General features: G+C 40.1%; 1 protein-coding gene across 2 annotated transcripts in view; it reads left to right on the top strand.

Annotated features, from left to right (window-relative positions):
* Window positions 1-20,470, top strand: part of PTPN13 (protein tyrosine phosphatase non-receptor type 13) — a 1,949,788-nt gene that overhangs the window by 1,736,091 nt on the left and 193,227 nt on the right. For both annotated transcript variants that reach the window (XM_044079819.1, XM_044079818.1), the window contains one exon: window positions 529-677. In XM_044079819.1, the coding sequence (XP_043935754.1) occupies window positions 529-677 (149 nt within the window). The remainder of the gene's footprint in view (window positions 1-528; window positions 678-20,470) is intronic.

The raw sequence follows: 20,470 nt of genomic DNA, 5'->3' as shown, positions 1-20,470 counted from the left end.
TACCAACTGGACTGTGTCAATTTCAACATAAAAGGTTATGGTAAATGCAGAAGACCGTTTAGTTAGACATTTTGACTGCATCCAGTAGAAATCACCTTTAGGAAAGAACCTGATTTCTTTCATTCTTTTTAAATTAATGTATGTATTTTTATACATTGGTGCCACATTTAACTTATGACACAGACAGTTAGGTGTATTACTTATTTCAGACTGCTGTTACACATGAGGACACATTATCATTTGTAATGCTTTGCTTAGTACACCTTTCTTTTACCACATAAGTAGAAAGTACAGTAAAAAAGTTTGTAGTTTCTGGTTTAATGATGGAAAGGACTTGGAAATTGTGCACTAAATGTAAATTGTTCTGTCATCTCTGAAAAAGTATGGTTTATCTTTAATTCATAAACACATTTACAAAAATAACTATTGATTTGATTTAAATTTACAAGTATAGTTTTTACAGAAATGCAGTTATACATATTAACCAGCTTCTCTTTTTGTGTTTTACTTATTTTTTTCCTTTGACAGACCTACCCATAGTGACTGCAGATGAACTGTCTTCACTGCCACTTGTTGTTGTGTCACCTGGTGGCCAGTACACTGGATCAAAGTTAAAGGGTGTCATTAGAATGATGCGAGGATTAATAGAGCAGCATATCCCGGAGGGAGAATTTGAGGTAACTGTAGCATTATTTGGAGAAGCCAAGATGTTGCCATGACTGTACTTTTCCCTAAGGTGCTGAGAGTTGTATACTGTTGGCAGAAGACAAAATCTTTTGGTCTGTCTCTTTTTTACAGGTTCCACCCAACAAATCTCATCACTTCTTTTCCCTCTACCAATCTCATGCCTTGGAGAATCCCTCTGTTGCCTTGTACTCCACAACTCCATTGTGTAGACTATTCCTTCTGTCTGCCATCCATTCACTGAAGCAAAGTGTTGTCATGTATGATTTAAAGGGGGCCTTCATCAGCTGCTAGTTGTAACCTCCATCATGGCCCTTTCTTTTTTTACTGCAGCATTCTTGCTGCATCATGTTATCAATCAGCACAGTGTTATACATGCTGTCTTCCCCTTGCTGCAGCGCGTACATCATTAGCTTATTCAGTTTGTTCTCATAATTCATTGTGCCCATTCCATTTATCATCCTTTTTTGCTTTCTTTGTATCTTTCCTGTCTCCCATTCTATGTATAGTCTCCAGAACTGTACAGAGCCCTGTAAAATACAAGCAGTAACACTTCCTGTCATGAATCTCTTCTCCTTTGAAAGATTTATTATTTAAAAAAAAATTCTTGGCCCTCAATGTCATTCTGTCAATGTGTTCTTGTTGGTTCAGGTTGTGTTTAGTATTCCATGGTCATTGCTTCAGGAGTGCAGTGCCTTGCACTGATGGCTAACAGTATCTTCCTTTTGTATAGTCACTGTAACAGTAAATCATAGCAGTAGTGATCACTTTATACTTTATTTCTCCTGACCTGCATTTAAAAAAGAGGCTTTTTTCCTTCCCTTTATGCATATGCCACGTAAAGCTTGCACTGATGTACACTGATATAGGTATTTGCATCACTTGCTTTTATTTGTTGATTTGGAGCATGCTGGAACCAGTTATTCTCATTACTTTGACAGATGAATCTTATGCTTTCCTGATGTGTTTTTTCCATGCTTGATCCTTCTTCACACATTATTTTACTACCTAAATACCACTATTACAACCATCAATAAATATGATTGCAACGAGTAAGTGAAATGCTTTAATATGTGTGTATGTATGTATGAATGAATGAATGAATGAATACATTTTAATGCTGTTTATGGGCTAACCCCAATGATGAAAACTGTCACTGCTGTAAAAATTCAGGCAAGTCAATTTTAACTGAAAACCACCAAAAATCAGTAAAGAAATTTAGAAAGAAGTTTTCAATGAATCAAGGGACGTCTTAAAAAAAAGTTAAGCATAAACATATGCAATGAAGAATGTGGAATCCATTAAAAAGCTCTCCTTACCAGTGAATTCACGAATTTGCACACTGGCACTTTCATCACAGTAAACTGATACATATTTATTACTTACACTCAACCTCAGGGAAGAAAATTCAGTCTTTCTAGGCGCAGAAAAGCCTGTACTGTTTAAGATCCTGAAGATTAAGCTCAAACTGATACCCTGTCTTATACCTGCCACAGTACAAAACTCTGTCATAGAGGATATTATGCAGGAAATTCTTGGACCTGAACTGCAGGCTCTTGTTAAAGAACTTTTCAAGCTAGATTCAAAGGCTTTGCATGTAGAAGATGCTAAAGTCTTTTCAGTCTGAAGAGAAACGTCTGTTCTCCACATGTAGACTGCAAAAGATCATTAATTTATTTTTGTTGACAGGGGGTACCCTCACTAGAATGGACTGTTCTCATGAAAGGTCTAAGGTGGCATTTAAATAGACTGTGGGAAGTTTGGCCTGGGTACTAGGGCAATTCCCGTACTATTTTTCAAGTGAGGAGTGCAGATTACAGAAAGTTAAGTTCCAAGAGAATGCTGAGGCAGAAGTCTGTGTAGATAAGAGTGCTGGAGTAGTTATAATGACTTTGTGACCAGATACAGTACCAAAAGAAATGTTATTAAAGATTATAACAAAAGATGAAACTTAAGTGCAGCTGAAGTGTGTGTAGATTAGTCTTTCAGTAATGTACTGTCATGAATTTGGATGATAAAAACATGAGTGAGTCTGTGCTGCAGATGATGTCGGGAAGACATAAGGAGAGCTGTGACAGTCCAGGACATGTGGCACATGATGATGCAGTGTTTGTGAAGGACATTATACATGTGAGACATACCGGAAGAATATATTCTGCTGTCGCTGCAGCAGAAACCCATGTTATAAAGAAGCAAGTTTTTGTTAGAATGATAAAGACCACTGGCAAGAATCCATTTTAAAGATGCCTTGTCTTTCTAGCAATATTTAATAAATTTGCTAGATTTTTCCACAGAAAACATATAGTTAGTATTTTTTTTTTAGTAAAAAACTTTCTTTGTTCGTAATGTTACTTTTAAATCTAAGAATGTAGCCCAAATGTTTGTTTCTTGATATACATGGAAAATAAACCATTTACTACAGAAGGATTGTTTAATGCTAAACTTCTATTTTTGTAAAAAAAAAAAAGAGAGAGAGAGAGAATGGATGATGATCTTCATTCTCACTGCTGCAGTAGTCTACTATGGGTAGGTCCTGCCAAAGACAAAGCACCCATCCAGCTTGCCAAACCCGTAACTCCGCTCCTTCTCACTCATTCAGTCTGGCTGCTGATAGACTGCATAGTTTTTGAAGAGAAGATTATAAGCAACCAGTGTGAGTCTTTAGAATTTTTCTGCCGGCTTGAGGAGAAGTATCTGCCTGGCTCCACAGGAATGTCAGTCAAAAGTTTCTTCATAACATATAAGTCCCCTTTTTGGAGACCCCTTCCTCTCATAACTATTATATTGAATAATTTCTGGTGTTATTTCTGCTCTACCTTAACTTACAAGAAAAAAATATATTTGTGGTATTCCACCTTAAGAATTCCGGCTTCTGTCTGGAATTTTATGTGCTTCTGCTCTGTTTACTTGGATTGTTTTTCAATTTTGTGTGGGAAACTGATTTTATAAATATATTAAGTGTGTGGGAAACTGTGATTTTATAAATATATTAAGTATATGAGATGTCCTTTTACAGTCAGAATATTTTTTTTCACCTGTTACTGTTTTTAACAGAATTAGAATGTTTTCTCATTTCTGAGTTAGTAAATGTGCTGTGATATTTCTTGGCAAAAAATGTAAGGACTGATGATACAGTTTTTAGTGTACTGCTTTTGTTTGAAGAAAGAAAGTGTGCTTGGTGCTTACTAGTAAATACTTACCTTTACTCACTGCTACTGTCCAAGTAATCAGGTTTCTTCTTTGGCTACATCATTGGTCCTGCTTCTTCCACTCTGCTTGTACCTAAAAAAAATGTGCAGTTATTATTTCAGCCTGCAGTTAGTTACACTGGCATGGCCAAAGTTGTTTCCCCAGACCACTTACCAATTGCTTCAACTCCCTCAGGTGTAGCAGTAATAGCCACTATGGATCGGGAGTTAGACATGTCCCTAGGGGCTATTCCAGAACCTGTTTATGGGTATGGGAGAACCAACAGGAGTTGTCCAAGGAAGGCGACCTCTTACTAGGGGCAGTAAACTGTCCTTTGGCAATTCTTCCATGAGGGATACTACAAAAAAGAAACAACTTAATTACAGGCAGATGATCAGATTGTTTCTGTATACATTACAAGTCAGGTGTTATATATTTGGCTGAGTGTTTTGGAGTCAGTCATTTCTGGGGCTGTTTGCTTTTTCACATTTCTAGTGCAGGAATTGCCATAGAAAAGTATGTGTTTTCCACGGATGAGGATTCTGACAGACAGAGGTGATGCTCCTCGGGAATCCATTGCCCAGAACTCTGACTCTTCAGATAGTGAACCTGAAGTTAATCCTAGACAAGTTTTTTTCCTTTTCTGAGACTGTTGCTGGACTCAGGAATCTTTTTGCTTGGAATAAAACGGGCTACCGTAAAAATGGGCAGATTTTATGATCTGTTTGAGGATGAGGTACCTAATTCTGCACCTATTCCTCCCATGTTGCCAGCTCTTGAAGAGACTTTTAAAGCTGCTTGCAAGTCTCCTGATTCACTGACTACGGCTCCAAAGAAAGCTGACATGCAGAGTAGGCTGTCCTGATTGTAAATGTCTTCATTCTTAACTGTCAGCTGTCCATGCTACAGTAACTCCAGTAGCAACAACTAAGAAGAAATTTTTGACATCCTGTAACCTAGTACTCTTGTAAGAAAGGCAAGTGGTAAGGAAAACAAGTGGTTAGACAAACGAGAGACTGTTTGTTACTACTGTGTTAGCCTTTAGGATCTTGAATTATCAGGGCTATACGTGGCAGTATCTGTTAAAATGTGCTTATAGGTTGGAAGATTTTGCTGCTTCATTATCTCCAGAAGGCAGGTTTTATTTAAATCAGATTGTTTCTGACTTGACTCAAGTTTCTAAACATGCTGTGAAACGTGTGTATGATTGTGCTGATACTATGCTTAGAGTTTCTGCTGTGATGTTGAGAAAATTTGTTTGGTTGTGTAATCAGCATTTTTCTGTTGATTTGAAGTCTGAAATTACTAATTCTCCATTTAGCCCAGATCTGGCATTTGGGCAGCTGCATAGGTCACAGGAAACAGTGGGATGACAGATGTAAACCGATGCATGGAGTCTCTAGGATTTTTTCAGGTATCCAGGTTCTACCCTGACAAGACTGCTTCTCAATCCTTTAGATGGCAGAATAAACAGAAATCACAGCCCAATGACAAGCAGGCCTCAAAATGAAAATGGGGGTAGGATAACTATTCCAAACCAAGTAAAAGAAGGAACTATCCCAAAAAGAGTCAAGCTCCAGCTAATGAATGACTTTGCTGAGAATCTGATCCCATTACCTAGACCTCCTGCCCAGTTTACCTATGTCTCTCACACCAACTGACACTCAACCCCTTAGCCTGGGGTTAAAAAGTGTCAGACACATGGGTGTTGAAGGTGATACAGGAATGATTTACTTGACAGTGACTGGACTCTTCTTCTCCTTTCAGAGGAATTCTCTTACATCCACCAAAGCAGACAGACCTGTTTCCACTAGTGCTGCAGTATATCTTAGAAGCAGAGGTCATAGAACCAGTGCCTACAAATCATAAGAGCAAAGGTTTTTATTCCAGGATATTTTTAGTACCAAAGAAGGCACACATATGATGAACTGTGTTAGATATATCTTTTCTCAACCTTTATGCAAAAGTTCCAATATGTAAGATGTTGACCCTTCAGTCAGTGCTAGCTCTGCTTCCAGGTAACAGTAGATCTCAGAGATCTTTACCATCACTTACCCATTGCTCACAGTTTAATTTCTAATGTTTTCTGCATCTTGATCACATTTTCAGTACTTTGCATTACCTTTTAGCTTTTCACTGCACCTCAAGTGTTCACAAAGTGTCTAGCCCTAGTGGTGGTTGTCTGCAGAATGCAGAGCATCCACATTTGTCCATGCATATACGACATGCTTATTTCTGCAGAGTCTAATCCCAGATGTATGAATTCCTTAACAAAGTTATCCATCCTCCTGTCACATCTGGAATTTCACGTGAATTTCACGTGAACCTACAAAAGTCTTGTCACACACCTTCTCATGTCTTATAGATCCACTCAAGCAAAAGGCTTCCCTTCTAAAAGAAATAATAACTTACCAGCAGATCTTTTTGAGCTTTTCTGAACAGCTTCAGACTTCAGAATGAGAATTTCTCTTGATTCTAGGATCATGGCATGCATGATCCTCATGATATCACTTGCTAGAATGCACATGAGAAAAATTCAGTGGTACCTAAAAATTCTTGAACACTGCACCCACACCTCTTGGACTTCCATATCCCCATGCTGGTGTTTGGAAGGCTAGAATTGCAGTGGTAGAGGAATCAAATGACTTTCAATTCAGGATTCCCTTTCTCTCTTACAACCTCAGTTCAGTCTGTCCAGACATAATCTTCAGATAATGCTTGGGGTGCAGTTTCCATGGCAGTAAAAGTGCAAAGACTGTGGGACTCTGTGGACTAACCAAAGCACATAAGCATCACAGAAAATCTGAAAGTGATTCATGCTTTGAAATCTCTGTATAGTCTAAGGGATCCAAGACCTTTACAGGTGGTTACAGACAATGCCACAGTAAGGTGGTATCTCACCAAAAAGGGGAAAACAAGGTCAAACCCTCTATGCTGGTTGACAGGGATGCATTGGGAGTTGCCTAAAGTGTATTCTATGACTCTTCATCCCTCTTACATTCCATCAGAGCAAAACATTATCGGAGACGGACTCAGCAGATCCTGAACAGGCTCTCATGAGTGGAAATTCAATACAGGTGTGTTCCTAGACTTCATCCAGATGTGGGGGACACCTCATGTACATCTGTTTGCCTCCTTACAATACAGACAACTAGAAAAAGTCAGTTTGAGGTATCCTTGCAGCCAAGTATGGAGAACAGATGCTCCATCATTCCCTTTGTTGGGAATGTTCCTATATGTTTTTTCGTCATTTTCAATGATTTCTAAGGCAATTCTAAGGACTCAGAAGGAATTATCAAAAATCATTGTGATGACTTCCTTTAGGCAAAATTATTTTTCCCATCTTATAGAATTTGCCAAAGGCAATAAACACAGTCTTTTTTCACAGACTGGCTCTATTTACACTGTACAAGAGGAGTTTGATAACACACCAACATCAGTCAACTATAACTGACGACCTGGGTAATTTAATTTTAATACCTTTTAGGCACCTTTTTCATGAAAACATGTAGCGGGCACTAAAGGAAGCAAGAAAATCTACTACTAGAAAGTCTTAGGTTAGCTAATGGAATACATTTTCTAGCTGGTGCCTTGTCAGTCCCAGGGGTGGCAAGTAGCACCCCTTGGTTCTCAAATATTTGTGTGAACTACTTAAAGATGGTTTGCTGTATGCTTTCATTAAGATGCATTTTGTAGCCAACTCAGCTTTTCTGCCTGTGGTTCCCCTCTTTCTTCTATGTTTGTGGTCAAACAGTTTCTGACAGGAGTATTGCACATGAGAACCCCTCATAAGCAAATTCCTCCTACTTGTGATGTCAATTTTGCTCCAGAAAAACTGATCTTAGCTCATTTTGAACTGGCCTTTCAGTCTGACCTGCAGTTCATTACCCAGAAAACCATTTAAATTGTTGATCTGACATCTGCAAGGCAAATGTCTGAGATGCAAGCTATAATGGTGTGTGAACCCGGTCTGGTTTTCTAAGGGATAGGGCTGCATTATGCACTGCACTAATCCTTCATTCATACTGAATGTTGTTTATGAGTTTACCATGAATCAAGCCATAGTTTGCCAGGTTTCTTCCCAGAGCCAAAAAACAAGGGAGAACAGATTATATATACACTGGATGTGCACAGCCAGCTCAGGTACTTCCTTGAAAGAACCAAGTCCTTTAGGAAGGCCAAATAGCTGTTTGATTCCTAGGCCAGGGGTCCATGTGTTTAAACAGAGTTTATCCAGATGGTTGTCCTCTGCTATATTTTTTTCCCTTCCCACCATGGTATAGCTATTCCAGTTAAATTTAAGTCACATTCTCTTAGGGCCTTGTCCTCTTCAATGGCATACTTGGAACGAGTGGACTTGTAGTATTCTAGAGGCAGCAGCTTGGTCCTGTATTCATACCATTACAAATCATTACAAACTGGTTTCCTTCTTTAGATCCAGGAAAGACTTTGCTTGGCCTGTTCTCTAAGGATTTCTGGAGCCTTATTTCCCCTTCCCAGGTAGGGTAAGCTTTGGGAATCTACCCATAGGCTACTGCAGAAGTTAGAATGAAGAACATAGTACAGTTGTGTAAGCCCTACTTACCCATAACAATAGATGTTCAAATTTTTCAAAGCTGCAGTCGCCACATCCACCCACCACCCCCCTTTGTAGATAGTTGAGGTGAGACTCAACCTCCTTTGTTAAAGATTTTATTGTTTGGATGATTTTTTTTGTTTGTTGACTCTGGATGAATTTTCCTTCCTTTTTCTGGGTAGAAAAGTCCTGCAGATTTGCCTCACTCTGGTTGCTGACATACTTCCTCCAAAAAGGGTGCAGCCTATCATCAAACAAAATGAGTGAGAAGCAGGGGAGTTAGGGCTTTGACAAGCGGACCTGGTGCTGTGTCCTTGGTAGGACATTACCCATAGGATACTGCAGCAGTGAAGAAATCAGAGCATCTGCTGTTATGTAAGTAGGACTTGCACAACTTCACTTTCAGTTTATAATTAGTTCTGTTTCAAAAAAGTGTTAGAACAGTATTTGAAGAGAACTGTGAGAAAATATTTGGTGTAAATAAAGTAAAAAATTAACAAACAAATAAATAATGGACTGTAGGGATATTACTTGCAGGTTGGAATGCCTAGGTGTATTTAAAATAGAAGATAATAAAGCTATTAATTTGCAAAATGTATTGTTTACAAAGAGGGCTATTGCAATATGGAGGGCAGTCAGAGTGTTGCCACTTTTGTGGGGAAAGGGGCCTTTGGTGATGGACTCTTAAAAGTTATGAACAAAGTAAAGTGGAAGAAGGAAACATTAAAATGGGTTGTTTACTTGACATTGCAAAATCTAATGTTACAGAGTGTTATTGGGTTGATTGTCTTTGAGCAAGGTCAGAGGAAGCATAAGTAGAAAAAGATAATGTTTCAGAGAGGATGTTAAAATAAAGCGATAGAAAGGGTACTGTATTGTTAAATGTAAATGAGGCTGGGGAACAGAATGAGGAAGGATATGTGTTTGCAAGAGCTAAAACAATTGAATTTGGACACTGTTGATGCTCATCGTATTAATCACTGCTGAAGAAGCCCAAGCTGTATTGGTTATATCCTGTAAAGGATATAACAGTCGGACAGTTTCCAAAGCTTCAGGGAACCATCCACGCACCCAAACCGTTAGTCAACATGAGATGAGCTGACATAAAAAGACAAGCGTGGGTGCCAAGCCCTTCAGAGCTTTCCTACCTCCAGAGTACACTCCTTTGAGGCTTTCTAGGGTCATTGGTCAGCTTGTGCTTTTCCTTTGTTGGGCAGGGAAGTTCTGTTTGAGGGGGGGAAAAACTTCCACTTTTTAAAAAAAAAGTTGTTTATCTAGTAATACTTTCCTATTCAAGTAAGTTACTTTAAAGCTAGGAGTGTGTCTTTTTACCTGAGTGTCATGAGACTGTCTTGTACTTTTAAGTGAGATTGCATTTTGTCCTTTAAAAGTTGCTTAAAGTACTTGAAAAAGCATTTTTCTGTGGATAAAGTGCATTTGTTTTAATTTTGGTGGCTGGGAAAGTTTTTAAAGTGCTTTTTACTATGTTTTTATGTGAAGAAAGTGACTTCTAAAGATTTTAAGTTTTACTGACTTCTGCTGCTTGTTTTCCATGGGAAAGAGGCACTATTTTGGCTTGACCATTGAGCAAAATGTTGGCCCCATGCCCTGTCCTTCTTCCAGCCACAAGTAGAAAAAGTTAAGCAAACAGCCTTCGCCACCATAACATCCTAGCAGTTGTCCTTAGTTGCAGGTGGGGAACTCTGCTATAGCCATTTGTTATACCTCAGAGCACTCATCTGTTACCATACATACCTCTGGTGTAGCACCTACAGGCACTATTGGCTAGGAGTTAGCCACATCCTCTGTTTCTGTTGGGGTCCCCTCAGTAGGCAAGAGAGAGACACTCTTGTTGGTCCTGGGAAAGGGAACAGGGAAAGCATCACTGTTGTGTCAGAATGTTGTGCCCGTCCCTGGGGAAGTTGCTGTTCCCATTAACAAAACTGTTAGCCCCATTTTCCTGACAAAAAGTAACAGAAAATTAAACCCATATCTATGCCTCCTCACATTTCCTTAGATATGAGTACTTAGTGGGTGTCTCAGGGTTTAATTCATGCTGTTGATCCTTCTGACAAAGTAGCATCTGGTAAAAAAGGGGATATCTCTTTCTTGAAGATATTCAAGCTTCTGAATCTGAAGGGGACAGATGCAGGGTTTTTCTCCTTAGATTTCTGATTCAAACTTGTAGAAGAGCTTAGTTTCTGAATTTCCCTGTGGGGTTTCTCTTTCTCTGAGACTATTTCCAGAACATACCAGTGTTTTCATTGGGAGAACACTGAAGTTTCTCAGTCCCTCAGAAAATACTATGAGCTGTTATAGAAGGAACATCCAGAACTTTCACCCGTTTTTCCAGTTCTCTCAGCTTTGGGTGATGCTTGTGTGTATAACTGCCTGCGGTTTTCCTGATAGTCAGGCAGTTGCCCCTAAAATGCAGACAGGATATATAAAGTTCCTCAGTCTTTTAAGTTTTTGCACATTCTTCCAAAACATGACCCAGCAGCTATAGCTTTAGTTAATGCTATTACGTACTGCTAAACATTTTGTTAATTCAAACACTACTTTTTCGTATAAGGATGGGAGGATTTATTGATACATATGGGAAAATGCAGGTTTCTGCAACTTTGATTTGCAGAATTTTAAATTGTAAGGCTCGTATGTTAAATTTTTTTCTGACTAATTTTGAAAGTATGAGGAATGTTTTGTCTGCAGTTTCTTCTTGTGAGGAAAAATCTGTTTTCAGTAATTTTGCTAGTTCTGTTGTAGAAGTCACTATTTATTATTTATAGTATGTGTATGACTTAAAGGATACGTCTTCCAGAGCTATATCCATTTGGTATTGTTTTGAGGAAGTTTGCCTGGTTGCATTCTCAGAATCTCCTAGAAGATGATAAAATGCAGTTTCACATTCTCCTTTGGATAAAACTTTAGTTTTTGGTTCTTCTGCTGCAGAGATGATCAAAAAGTGTGAGGAAAGGGGTAAGTTGATATGGGGAATTTCTTAAGATTTTCAGCCCTCCTTTTCTACGGGATTCTGTAACCCCTCATCTAATTTTGGAAAAAAAAATAGTCTCAACAAAATACAGGTGTAAACATACATTTAAGAAGAAATGGTAAGGGGGTTTCAAAAAGAATTATGGAACCTCCTAAAACCAAGAACAGTCCAACAAGTCAGCATGACTATTTAAGGAACCTTGTCCTCCCTCTCACTGTGGCAGCTCCATTTTCCTTCCAGAAGGTCTGAATCTCTACTTTTCTCTTTGGCAACAGATAGTTTGACAAATGGATTCTGAAGATCATTAATCAAGGTTACAGATGGAGTAGGAGGAAATTCATCCTTTCCAGGGGGTAATCCCTTAGCCACCAGACTCTTTTTTTTTTTTTTTTTTATTTCCACCCGTTCGTCACATGCTGTCCCAGGGTGTGATAAAACCATTTCCTCCTTCCCAAGTGGGGAAAATTTTTTATTTGAGGATGATTTTAGTGCCACAGAAAGAAAATGCTTGAAGACCAATTCTGGATCTTTCTTTCTTTCCTAAATCTGTTTGTAATAGTGCCCAAATTCAAAATTATGTCTCTTTACAACCTATTACCTCCACTTCCTTATTCAGGTTTCCTTGTAACACTAGATTTAAAAGATGCCTTATCATCTCATCCCGTTTCATCCAGACTTCAGGCATTTCTTAAGGTTTTGAGAGTCTGGATCACATCAGTAGTCTCTTACTCTTTGGTGTATCCATTGCACCAAGTGTTCACAAAGTACCTATCTCCAGTTATAGCTCATTGCAAGCTACAGGGTATCTACATTTTTCCATATTTAGACAACTTGCCCAAACCTGTCTTTTTAGTCAGCTCAGCTTGAGATGACTGATGATTAAGTGTCATGAGGCTTTGGATGCTTTGCTGTTATTTACTGTGTAGGATATAACACATACAACTAAGGGCACTGCATCAGTAATCAATATGATAAACGTTGTACAGCTATGTAAATAAACTAAACATAATGGTTAATGTTCGAATGATCACTGTTCCAGTAACTGCTCTGTCTGTTCATCCCCCGTGTTTTTGGTGTGTTGTTTATGCCAGGGTGTGGACATTTAACCCATATAGCTAAGGCTACTGCAGCAGTGATCATGTGAACATCTACTGTTATAAGTCTGTTTGCACAAGTCTACTGTTTGAGTCCATAGGCTAGCATATGCCATCCATGAATCATACCATTGTCACAAGCAGGACTCTTCTTGCCTAAAGGGTAGTCTACCCAGACTTTCTTGCTGGGCGATCATTTTGAAGTACTTTTGGGACAAGCCTATATTCATTAAGCTGCCCATCGTAACTTCCAGTTGTCATGTCAAATACTGCTTGATTCAAGAATAGTTTTGCAATGCTTTTTATTTATTTTATTTAATTGACATGAGTTTACCAGGAAAGTCTGACTGGGCACAGGTCCCATTTTCAGCAGAGGCCTGGGGGAAAAAAGTTCCTGACATTTTAGAATTACATAATTGAAATGAAAAAATAACAAATTAAACAAAACAGCAGAGTTAAAAAATAAATAGCAACAAATCAGAGCAGTAAGGTTACAAACAAATGGAGAAGCAATGAGAGGCAAAGTGGAAGATAGTGGACGATAGTGGATGGTGCAGATCATTGAGTATATTGCCACTGTAGCTAGGTACCACGTGCATATAAGTTACTGAGCACGTGTGAGATCAGTACCATTTTGTACAGTCAGTCAGAGTGAATACAGGCATGAATGGAGATGCACATGCAAGTGTGTTTGTAGTGATGTGCGAGTCACTTAGCATAAGTACATGTTCCAGTTACAATTCCTGATGTGTTTATGTACAGTAAATATCTTGAACACATTACAATGCTTTAGCGTCTCTTTGAATACACGAGACAAGTGAAAGATTGGAGAAGTATATATGGCAGATGTGATGAGTAATATCAGAAGAACATGTCCTGTATTATAACAGTACAGTTAATGAAGATGATGGATATGTTGGAGGAGCAGGGTCAGGCAGTCATAGGTAAAATTAGATAAAGTGTCAGTGGATTAGCCAGGAGACAAACATGTAAAAAGCCAGATTTGGGAGAGAAAGTTGTTTAGGGCATCTCTAAACCGATGAGTACTTGTTAGTGCTCTGATATTCAGGGGGAGTGAATGGCAAGAGAGTTTTTGAGTATAAGAGCTGTCCTATAGCTTTAACCTGTGTGTAAATAGAAATTAGTTGTTCAGAAGATCGTAGCATACAGCTGGGTGAGTACTGAATAAGAATGGAACAGATTGCTGTGCATGATGAAGGGTTATGTATCGTTTTATAGGCCTGAAAGAGTTGAATACATTGAAGATATTGTGGTGGTTCTAGCCAGTTTAACATTTTAAGATCAATACAGTGATATGACTTACAGGATTTATTAGCCGCATATCTGGCAATGTTGTTGTAAAAATATTCAATTTTATTTTTGAGAGAAGTTTGCAGATATGTAAGGATAGGCGCAGCATACAAAAGAGAAGGAAGAAGATATACAATTGCTATTATAGCTTTAGTTTTCATACTGAGGTATTTTTGATGGGTAGAGCATACATAGTTTCTGGTGTTTTTTTTTTTAATTGTGTTTTGAATTTGCAAGTCGAGTTTCTGCTGGTTATCAATTGTTATACTTGGCAATTTGGAATGGTAGACAACTTGAATATTGGTATTATTTAGGAATGTAATTTTGAAATTTTATTTTGCATGTGTCATTGTTTTGGGGAGAAAAAGGAGTAATTTATTTTTATTAGGACTGAGATAAAGTTGACTGTTGGCCATGCTGTATAGGTGAGGAAGAGCATCTGCTGTGCAGATGAGGGTAGCATTATCTACTTATTAAATTAGTGTGAAGCTTGCTGTGTAAATGTATAGAGGTAATTCACAAATATGTTAAATAGGAGATGGCCAAGTATAGAGCCTTGTGGGATTCCAATATTAACCAGAAGAAAGGGGGAGAGAACAGACTGCCATTTTACCGATTGGAGATGGTTAGACAGATAGCTGGTGAACCAGTCAAGAGGGGAGTTAGAGAGACCTAGGGTTTTCATTTTATGTATTGGTTGGGAATGAGAGACTGTGTCAAAAGGTTTACAGAGTTCTAGGAAGAGAGTAGAGACTAGTTTGTTATCTCTGGCTTTAATTATGTTGTACAGGAATGCTATAAGAGCAGTTGTAATGCTGTGCGCTGGTCTGAATCCATGTTGAGTGGGGGTTAGAATATTTTTATCAAGTAGATATTTAAGTAGTTGCTTATATACACATTTATCTAGTATTTGTGAGAGAGGGTATAAAACTGCAATAAGTCTGAAGTCCACTAACTCTACAGAGTCACCTCCTTTGTGTAATGGTGTTATGCAGGATTTTTTTCACAGTGATGAGACATAGGATTCCCGTATAGATCGATTTAGTTAGGATAGTGATAAGGTATGCTATTGAGTCAGATGCTAATTTAAGGCATTCAGAAGGAAGGTGTTTGACAGAGGTTGAGAAGGGCTTGAGCTTTCTTAGTAGGTGCTTTATATAAGAAGTAAAGACAGGTTGCAAGTTAAAGGTAGTTGTAGGGATGAGAATGGTTTGAATATGGTTTTATTTAGGTGAAGTCACATTATTAGTAAGGGTTGTTATAGAGTTAATGAAATCTATGTAAATGTTGTTGCAGTTTCTGAAGAAGAGAGGTTGGGGCTAGGGCTAGGACAGGAACAAGTTCCTGGCTGTAAGAGCTTGTTAATAGAAGACTAGTCTTTTTGGGGTTTATGGTTTTGAATGGTTGTGTAGAAGTCCAGTGTTTTTTTATCATTATTAACATGCCTTTTAATAAGGTTTTGTGGGTGTTTGTAGTTTTGTAGGTGAGTAAGAAAGCCAGATATTTTCCATTCCTTCCATGCTCTGTGTCTTTGTTTTATTAGTTTTTTGGTGGTAGGGTGTAGCCAGAGTAAGCATTTAGCTCTTGATGTGAAGGTGTTCTATATCGCCTTCATTCTTACTAATGGGTTTGGAGCCAATCCACAGCTCCGACTCAGCGAAATGCAAAAGCTCGAGGTCTTCAACCAGCTCATGGTCTACTCCCTATCCCATGATGCACAAGTGCTTCCCCCACATCTCGTTTGCCGCTTCTACAGATCATGCATTTCACCAGCTCTGGCCAGTGAAATGTAAGTATATTTCTTGTTATTATACTTATTGTTAATTTTTTTTTCTTTCAAATTTAGCTAGTAGTACTTTAGATTAGTTAGTTTGATACAGGAGAATTATCCATAGTGCTTGTGCACTCCTTAGTTTATAGGAATTTTTCTTCGTTGTGCAGCCGTTTTATTAGGCCTAGTTAAAAAGATTCCTTCCCTATTTAGTGTGCTTTAAATATTTATATATATTTCATAGTTATTTGCTGTGTTTTCTTGATAGCCTAAACTTAGAGACTAATTTATTTCCTTTGGGCCCATTTTATTCTTAGGGCTGCGTTGTGCTTAAAAGGGTTCATATTGCCTGTTTAGATTAGAAGGCTTTATAACTTTCCCTTTGTGTGTGTGTGTGTGTGTGTGTTTTTTTTTTTTAGGGCATCAATATATATATTGGTAGTGTTCTGACCAAAATATATATAGTTTTTTGCTGTGTGGATTGTTTCTTCTTTGTAGCATGTCTCAACAAGAGAAATCAAAGTATGGATTTAAGAAATGTCCTAAGTGTGGACAGAAGATGTCCATAACTGATGGACAGTTAGAATATAGGTGAGGTTCACCTGCAAGAGGACTGTTCCATATGCAATTCTTTTAGCAGTAGAGTGTTGCATGAAAAGAAGAGTAAGTTGATTGCTAGAGGTCTAGTAAAATATTCCTTTCGAGAATCACTGGAAAAAGACAATACCCAGGACAAGATGTCAAAATCTTCAAAAACTTCTTCGAAAACTACTTCTGGTTCATTGACCTTTAAAGAAACAGATAAACCATCTGCCTTGGCTCCACAAGTTTTGGAACCGATGGTTATTGTTGTTGGTAAGAGCCGGTCCCTGATATTGGAGACGGTATCTCCTACCCTCAAGTTGTCTATCCTCCAATCAGTGGCATCATATGTAGTCTCTTCTAAGTCCTCAAGGCTTTCGGACATGGATGTGGATCGTGTGGTGCAGAGGCTTCTGTAGACACCGGTGCTGACCAAACATTTGTCAGGGCCAACCCTTGGGGCTTTGGAACCATCAAAAGCTCTTCATGCTTCATCCGTTCCTCCTCCGACCCAACGCAAGGTTTCAGAGCCGGAGTGTTTGGAGCTGATAATCATGGAGCTGTCGGGGCCGAAACCTGTTCCAGGCCTGTTGGTTCCGGAGAGGATAGTCGAACCAACATTTTGGTTCCGACTTTACCTCTCAGGGCTTCGGCTTGGATGAGTTCGGCGACTACCTCGGGCTCGGAGCCCACTGCTTCAGTACAGAGGGAGTCACCTGCTTCTTTGGATCCAGGGGTTCCTTCGCATCAGAGCCAGGGGGCTTTTAATGCCATGAGGAGAGTGTTGTCCCCTCAGGCACCCACATAATTGGAACCAGCAACCTCCTCCCCTGAAGCACCTGTGCCTACCTCTGCTTCACTGGATCCACAAAAGCGTAGAGACCCAGAGCTTCAGGATGCCCCATTGGGTGAGCGCTGCTCTTCCAAGACCTCACCAGAAGCTCCCACTGAAGAGGTTCCCAGGAAGAGTCTTTGCAAGAGGAAGCATCCGGACTCTCCACAGGAATCCGTCACTTCAGACACAGACTTATATGAGTCAGAAGGGTCCCCACGGTCCCCCTCTGAAGGTATCTCTTTTGGAGATATCTTGGAAGTTCTTAAACAGAGGGGTGGCTGACAGCTCATCAACCCTACTGATGATGAGTCAGCCTACCTGAAGTCTTCCAGGTCTCAGCCCTCCGCCACATGGGTATCTCCGCCTTTCGATGAGCTAATGGAAGTGGTTTGTTGAAAGGCATGGGAGTCCCCGGATACCATGGAACCTGTCTCTCGGAGGCCTAATAAGTATGTTATCTCGCCTCAGGACAAGGACTTTCTAACAAAAGGAGTTCCCATTGATGCCATGGTGGTGGTGGCAGCCACCAAGAAGGAGTTGTCCGAAACTTCGATGTCTGTCCATCCACCTAATAAAGATTCTGGGATTATGGACAGATATGCAAAGTGCATGTTTACTTCAGTGACCTTTACTCTTAGGTCGCTGAATTATCTGATGCATTTCATTAGATTGCAGAGAGATTTCCTAAAAGAGCTAGGAGATACTCTACAGGGTTCAGTAGCTGCGGGGGTCTCAGAGAAAATATCTTCACAGCTCTCTACTCTCAAGTCCCTCAAAAAACTTGTCCATGCGTCTGCTTTCATACACAGGCTGATGGAGCGAGCAGAGCAGTGGGTACAGAAATTGCCCTTAGAGACATTCCTGGATGTGCTTGTGTCCCTTTGCGGGGCCCTTTAAGTCATCCTTTGTCCACACATACCAGACATTACCCGAAGGTCAGAAGGGAGGAAAGATGTGGTTCTGTAAAACTCAAGGAGCCTTTCAGGACACTCGTGGTGAACCCTCCTTCCAGAGGCAGAGGAGGGGGTAATAATGGAAGAAGCCATCCACGCAGCAGAATGGATCCGCAGAACCAGGGTGACAGAGATCAGTTCTTTGGGAAGCCCTATCAGCGCTCCTGAGAGGAGGTCCGCCTGTCCTTCTCTGGAGGCAGTCAGGGGAAGCTTATCTTTGTACCCACATGCCTGGCTAAAAATAGAAAAAAACAGCTGGGTACAAAGCATCATATCCAGAGGTTACTCTATTCCCTTTTCCACCCCACCTCCCTCAATAAGAAAAAATTCCAGATGTTCCACCCAGTCACAGGGAACAAGCAACCATAGAGATTCAAAGGTTGCTAAAAAAAGTCATCCAACCAGTCCCAGCAATCTAGATAGGATCCGGAACTTACTCCAGGTCATTTTTAGTTCCAAAGAAAACAGGGGACTGGAGGCTCGTACTGGATCTCAGCAGACTAAACAAATCAGTGAAAAAGACAGCGTTCATGATGGTAATGCTACAGTCGATACTCCTGTTTTTAGGGAAAGACAATTGGATGTGCTCAAAAGATCTCCAGGATGCGTACTACCACATAAAAATGGCCAGACCATCCAGGAATCATCTGCACTTTCAGCTGGGGGCCAGTCATTACCAATTTCAAGCTCTGCCCTTAGTTCTCACTACAGCCCCCAGAGTGTTCACCAAATGCATGGCAGTAGTCACGGCTCATTTGAGACGTTTAAGATTCCAGGTGTTTCCATACCTAGACGATGGCTCCTTACCAACACCACCAGGCATCAACTCATTCAAGCAAGGGACACCACTATGAATCTATGCAACCAGTTGGGGTTACCATAAATTTAGAAAAGTCTGCCTTATTGCCATCACAACATACTGTTTTTATAGGAGCCGACTTAGACATCACCACTATGACCTTAAAACTTCCACCAGATAGGGTGTCTACTCTTCGACAGCAGGTTCAAACTCTTCTCTTAAAAAACAAAAAGCCACAGCGTCTATGGTTCTCCAATTGTTGGGTACAATGCCGGCAGCAATCATTGCAATCCCACTGGGTCAGATGCAGATGCGCATACTACAATGGCTCCTTTTCAAGCAATGGACTTTTCAATATCTCCCAATGTCTCAGATTATGATCACAAACTCCTGCAAGAAGGACCTTCAGTGGTGGCTAACATCGCACTGGGGTGACGATAGGCCGTCCCTTTGTTTTACCTACACCGATTACCACAGTGACCACGGAAGCTTCCCTGAGAGGGTGTAGGGGCATTATCAGGGAAGAGCAGCCCAAGTCACATGGAAACAACACGAGGCTAGCCTGCATATCAACATACTAGGGATGGGAGCGGGACTTCGTGTTGCAGTCGTTTCAAGACTCTCTTCCTCTAGGACTATTGCAGTACAGACAGACAATACGTCACTAGTCTGGTACATAAACAAGGAGGGACCAAATCTTACCCCCTATGTCGAGGCCCTGAGGGTGTGGCAGTGAGCAACATCCACCCAGCGCTTTCTGATAGCAACACACATCCCGGGGAGGTCCAATGTGATAGCAGACAAACTGAGCAGGGCAATTCTGTTGCCTCACGAGTGATCCCTGAAGAAAGAAGTAGCGAAAAGGATATGCCACAGATGGGGCCAGCCTTGCTGCGATCTCTTTACAACTCCCACAAACATCAAATGCAGCAGTTATTTTGCCGTAATCCCCCCTCCAGGAGATGCCCCAAGGGATGCGCTTGTACACTTGTACACGATTGGCCCTGGGTCTCCTCAGCCTTCTCTTGTGACCTGAATTATCTCTCATGGAAGACCATATTTCTAGTAGCCATTACTTCTGCTCGGAGGGTTTCAGGGTTACAGGCCTTGTCCATTAAATCTCTATATTTGATTTTTCATGATAGAGTTTCTCTTCGGACAAATCCCTTGTTTTTACCAAAAGTATGCTCAGACACAAGTCTCATTCAGGCTATAGAGTTGCCTGTATTCTTCCCTAAATATAACAGTAAGGTGGAGTATATGCTGCACAAGCTTGATGTCCTCAGGCTGCTTCATTTTTATTTAGATAGAACCAAGGATTTTAGGAAATCTGAACAGCTCTTCGTTTCTCTCTCAGATTCAAAGAAGGGTGCTCCGGTGGTGAAAACCACATTAATAAAATGGTTATCAGATTTTATCTCCTTTATTTATAGTTCAGTCAATGCGCCATTACAACATGAAATAAAGGCCCTCTCAACTAGAGCTGTCTCCACTTCTTCAGCCTTTTTGGCTAAATTACCAATAGATACCATTTGTGCAGCAGTTACTTGGTCAAGGCCCGCATACCTGTATCACTCATTACAAAAGTAGGTAGTGCCTCCATGGACAGGGCCTCCTTTGGTTTCACTGTCCTGAGGAGTATACTCCCATTAGCCATCCGAGAAAGATGGTGTTTGGGATGCTA

The sequence above is a fragment of the Protopterus annectens genome, chromosome 8.part0 (assembly GCF_019279795.1).
Source record: "Protopterus annectens isolate FY-2018-M chromosome 8.part0, PAN1.0, whole genome shotgun sequence".
NCBI lineage: Eukaryota > Metazoa > Chordata > Ceratodontiformes > Protopteridae > Protopterus > Protopterus annectens.
Note: the sequence above shows the minus strand (reverse complement) of the source record. Positions and strands in the feature narration are given on the sequence as shown.